Here is a 5,130-nt window from a genome sequence, read left to right as displayed (position 1 = left end):
ATTTATTACCTTTTCTATTTTTTTCGCTCTAATTATTTGCCTTTAAATTACTTATGTCAAAACATTATATTCTTAGCAATCTTTAAAGACTCTGCCATAAAAGTGTCCTCTGACTCCAATGTTATATATTCACCTATATATTCTTAGTATTCTCATGATTTGGTTGTTCATATTCAATCATGATGTCTTGACATTTATAAATAGAAATCTAACTTTACTTTTCAAATGGTTAACTAACTAGTCATCCCTGATAATTCACTTTTATCATTATAAGTAAACAAATCAGAAAATAATTTATTGATGCTTTCTTAATCTTCTCTGTTATCTAATCATATACATAATTTTTTTTCCTGGGCCAGTACCACACTCATAATTTTATAATGCATTTCATGTGAGATAAACTTCTCCTGCCCGTATTTCTTTTATTTAGCTATCCCGTAAGAAACTTACTGCCTTCTCATGATACATTAACTTGGCTTTCACAGGGATTTTTAAACAAACTAATGAGGTTTCAGACAATCTAACTAGGAGATATCCATCTGGGATGGAAAGAGGTGTAAATGACTTTTAAGACTTCAGCAACCCTTCCAAACAACTACTAAAATTTATATAATTTTTGTATGTAATGGGTGAAGAGTTTGAACAAATACCCCTTAAAACTGTTTACCATAATTGACTTTTTATTTAAAAAATTACACTGAGCAATTTCCAGCATATCTTTTTTTTATAAAAGTACTGCCTATATCAAACATTTTATATCACGTTAATTCCATTGAAGAGCTGCCTTTTTCTGTTAAGGTACTGATTCCAATTGATGGGATACATGCCCTTAAAATAGAAAGTTTCCATTATTTATTCAAATGTCAAAATTAAGATTATTGAGAAGTTTATTGCTTTATGGCTGGGCAAGATGCTACTAGCACATTTTAGGTAAATAATATTCTTTATTAAAAACTATGAGGTCATTCTGTTTAAAACTTTCAAGATAATTCACAGAAAATAGATATATTTATTCAAATTAAACATTAAAGGGCCAGGCTACTAGCTATAGACATTTACATGTGAAGCAGCTCTTTTTTTTTTTTTTTTTTTTTGAGACTGAGTCTCACTCTGTCACCCAGGCTGGAGTGCAGTGACCCAATCTCAGCTCACTGCAACCTCCGCCTCCTGAGTTCAAGCAATCCTCCTGCCTCAGCCTCCCAAGTAGCTGGGATTACAGGCACGTGCCACAACACCCGGCTAATTTTTTTGTATTTTTAGTAGAGACGGGGTTTCGCCATGTTTGCCAGGCTGGTCTCGAACTCCTGACCTCAAGTAATCCACCCGCCTCGGCCTCCCAAAGTGCTGGGATTATAGACGTGAGCCATGGCGCCCGGCCAATGAAGCAGCTCTTTAAAGAAATAAGACATGAAAATAGGTCTGTCCTGGTATACTACACGTAATTGAAATGAATAACACCTGGAAGACCAATATTGTTACGCTATGTTCTGTTAGGATCTTAAAAAAAAAATTCAGACATTTAGTAGTCCATTTGTGCTTAAAATATTCATATGCATGAGAAGCCTAAAGAAAAAAAAACACCTCTGTACATGATGATCAAAAGAAAGTTATAAATTTTTTTGAAATTGCACTGTTATTTAAACCACTTTCCTAAAGTCAGACCCTCCTTGTAGCTGGCACAGTTTTTCAGGTCAATTGGCAACCTGGGGAGGCCCCTCTGGTATTAGTGAAGTAAAGAAGGTGGTGATGAAAGACCAAGCTGAAGCCATTAATCCAGGCCTTTGAACTGCACTGGCATCTTCACCTGCATCTTCTCCACTCTCATCTTCAAGCCCATCATCCATAAGACGCTCCTTTCAAGCAAAACAAGAAACATACTCCTGAGTGATGTGAACGAGCATTAGCTCATAATAGAAGACAGTTAAATTCTTTGTAGAACAAAGGAATATGAAGTGGTACATATGTGGTCATTAGAAATCTTTAAGGCCAAAATTGGTAAATTCCTCAGTGTTCTAGTTTAAAGGGGACAACTGCCAATGCAATACAATAAATTCTTACCATGTGTATAATTTTATTTATTGACTATTTTCAAGAAAAAAAAGTTACTTCTTCCCATTTAGTTATAATATATGACTGATTTGGTATTATATTCTAAGCTCTCCCAAATGAAACCATCACAATTTATATGTTAGCTTTCTTTCACATATCATTTCACAAATACTTATGGAACATCCAATCTTCTTTCATCACACTGGTCCCATACAGAGCTGGGAAAATCTCAATAACTTAAGTATACAAAAGCTTCAATCACATACCATTTCTTCAAGTTCCAAGTTGTTTGCATTTTGCCCATCATTGTTAACTTCAGCATTATTGTTGGGAGCCTGTTGATGACCTCCTTCTTGCCTAAAAGGAAACCATCCAGCTTGGTGTCTGTTCAGTAAAATAAAGAGAAAATAAAATAAGTCACAGTTGTTTTTATTTGTAACACTATAAAATGTTATTAGTGTCCTATAAGAGAAAAATGATTAGAACTACAATAAATAAAAAGACCAAACCTCCCACTTCAGGACAGGGAACCACCCTTCTCAAAGCAATGACAGCAAAACAAAACCAACTCAAATCTCTAAGTCTATCATGGACTTCACTGGCTCTATGTTAGTTATTAAAACATATCAGGAATCATAAATCTCTTTTGGTATTTTTCAAAATGAAATACAACTTAGATATCTGTTTGCCCCTTGGAGAGAAGGGAGCAGGGGAAAAACAGTCTACTTATGAAAAAAATCTGGCTTATACCTATAGGACTTACTATTGGTAAGTCTAATGAAAGAGGACAACCTTATGCAGGAGTGCATCATACACTTCTTAAGTTCTAAATAACGGATAGAGTATATCTCACTGAATGAACAATTTTTATAAAATACAGTAAACAAAAAATCTGCTTCTAAATAATTCTGATAAACATTCTCACTCAACAAAACCTGCCCTTGCTTTTGGCATCAAAAACATGCCAGATATCTAAAGTCCAGCATTCAAATTCCTTCACTCAACATTCACAACAGACTACCCTACACCAGATTCTGTGCTGAACAGTATCAGACATTAAACCACAAAAAGTTAATGAACATCACTCACAAATAAACCAGCAGCATGGCTCCCATTACCATGATAAACCGACTAAAAGAAGAATAGAAGTATACAATGCTAAGGAGAATCGCAGCTCGTGAGAACGTGTACATCCAGTCTAGCCAGTCTCGATTGAAGTCTTCTTCATTTAGTACTGGACCTCCCTGTGCATTCATTTGAACATTCTCATTCATGGGTCGATTTTCTTGGGCCACTAGGTTTGGAGCTGGTGGGGGTTCTTCTCCAGGAACATGTGCCAAATTTAGAGGCTGTGAAGTAGTAGGCTGGGTTGGGTTGACATTTGATGTGGCCTGAGCTGAAACTGCAGCTTGACTGAAACAGTCACCAAAATAAATATTAAAAAGAAAAAAAAAAAAACTTTACCATACCATATTTTTTTAAACTTCTTGGGGAGCTATATGTATTTTTCATAAACCTAATATGGAATATCCCAACTCCTGTACCACATTTCTTAGGTAAGCACAAATTCCAATGGAAAAGTGGAGCCAAGGTTGATGGTAGATGTCACACAGGAAAGGATGCTCTCTTAGCCTGGTAGTGTAAGATGACAGGGGAAAGACAAAAGATGTGAGAGCAGCCATGTTAACCACTACTCTCTCTTTCAATCAATTACCTTATAAGCTAATGAGATGTCCAAACCTTTTCATGAATGCCCCCTTTTGTTATTCTACATGGGATGAATACTCCCAAGCTCACCACCTACCTCTCCCTCAGACCCATGTTTTGAAAGGCTTGTCTAAAAATACATGCTATTATTACATTGTGTGTCTACTGCCAGTGATAAATGATTTGTACTAGTATCCTAAAATCCTAAATACATCTCAGGTAACAACCCTTTCACCCCAAAACTGATTTGGAAGAACTCCAACTGGGGACCACTGGTCCTTGTCAAGTTAGAAAGAATTGTGATTCTGAGGTTTGCTTATAATTTGATTGCTTAAAATTTCCCAGTAAAGAATAAATTTCCCAGAAAAGTGATAATATATCTTGGATTTGCTTTAAATTATCCAACAGAAGGAAGAAAGTTGTAAAATAAGACTAACATGAATTGATAAATGTCAAAGCTGGGTGATAGGTACACACAGATTCCTTTTACTACTCTACCTTGTTATGTTTTTAAATTTTTCTACAATAAGAAGTTAACAATCAAGGGAGCACAGGAAAGTTAAATAAATGGTTCCCAGGCTACAAAATCCTATTTAAGCCAGTATGCTAATATCTTGTATCTGTATAGGGCTTTTTAGTTTAGAAAACACTTCCTACTTCATGAATATTCTGATACACAGGTGAGTTACTTTATTTTAAAGAGGAGAAACTAAGGCTCTGAAGTTAAATGATGCGCATAAGAGTATATGATTTAGCAGCAAGCATAATAAGCTCCTCTTATCTCACATAGTTCTCGTAAGGTTCACAAACGAGACAAGGTGGGGTACAGCATCCAGCAAAGTACTGAGCACAAAGCAGTCACTCAAATGATAACCATTACCATGGCAACATGTAAGGTACGAATATCCTGCCTGGAGCCAAGGGCTTATGAAAGAGAGCCTTAGGATACAAGGTTCATAAAGCAGCTTAGCTTTATGGGAAAAAGTCTGAGGATGTAGACTTCACAGTGGGCAAGAGAATCAGAGGATATCTGGGTGGCTGCGGGAATGACTGACTTAATTATGTGTTAAGAAATGTAACCTGGCAAACCGGGCATGGTGGCTCAGGCCTGTAATCCTGGCACTTTGGGTGGTCGAGGCGGGCGGATGGATCACTTGAGGCCAGGAGTTCAAGATCAGCCTGGCCAGTGTGGCAAACCCCCGTCTCTACTAAAAATACAAAAGTTACCCAGGTGTGGTGGCATACATCTGTAATATCAGCTCCTGGGAGGCTGAGGCATGAGATTCGCTTGAACCCGGGAGGCGGAGGTTGCAGTGAGCCAAGATTATGCTACTGCACTCCAGCCTAGGCAACAGAGTGAGACTCTGTCAAAAA

General features: G+C 36.9%; 1 protein-coding gene across 2 annotated transcripts in view; it reads right to left on the bottom strand.

The window, feature by feature from the left end:
• Window positions 1-662: 662 nt before the first annotated feature.
• Window positions 663-5,130, bottom strand: part of HERPUD2 (HERPUD family member 2) — a 60,836-nt gene continuing 56,368 nt past the window's right edge. For both annotated transcript variants that reach the window (XM_011973045.1, XM_011973039.1), the window contains 3 exons: window positions 3,139-3,462; window positions 2,316-2,433; window positions 663-1,853 (listed from right to left, as the gene is read on the bottom strand). In XM_011973045.1, the coding sequence (XP_011828435.1) occupies window positions 1,692-1,853; window positions 2,316-2,433; window positions 3,139-3,462 (604 nt within the window). In that variant the 3' untranslated portion in view covers window positions 663-1,691. The remainder of the gene's footprint in view (window positions 1,854-2,315; window positions 2,434-3,138; window positions 3,463-5,130) is intronic.

The sequence above is a fragment of the Mandrillus leucophaeus genome, unplaced genomic scaffold, assembly GCF_000951045.1.
Source record: "Mandrillus leucophaeus isolate KB7577 unplaced genomic scaffold, Mleu.le_1.0 Scaffold100, whole genome shotgun sequence".
Classification (NCBI taxonomy): domain Eukaryota; kingdom Metazoa; phylum Chordata; class Mammalia; order Primates; family Cercopithecidae; genus Mandrillus; species Mandrillus leucophaeus.
The sequence above is the reverse complement of the archived record's forward strand: the minus strand, read 5'-3'. Positions and strand labels throughout refer to the sequence as shown.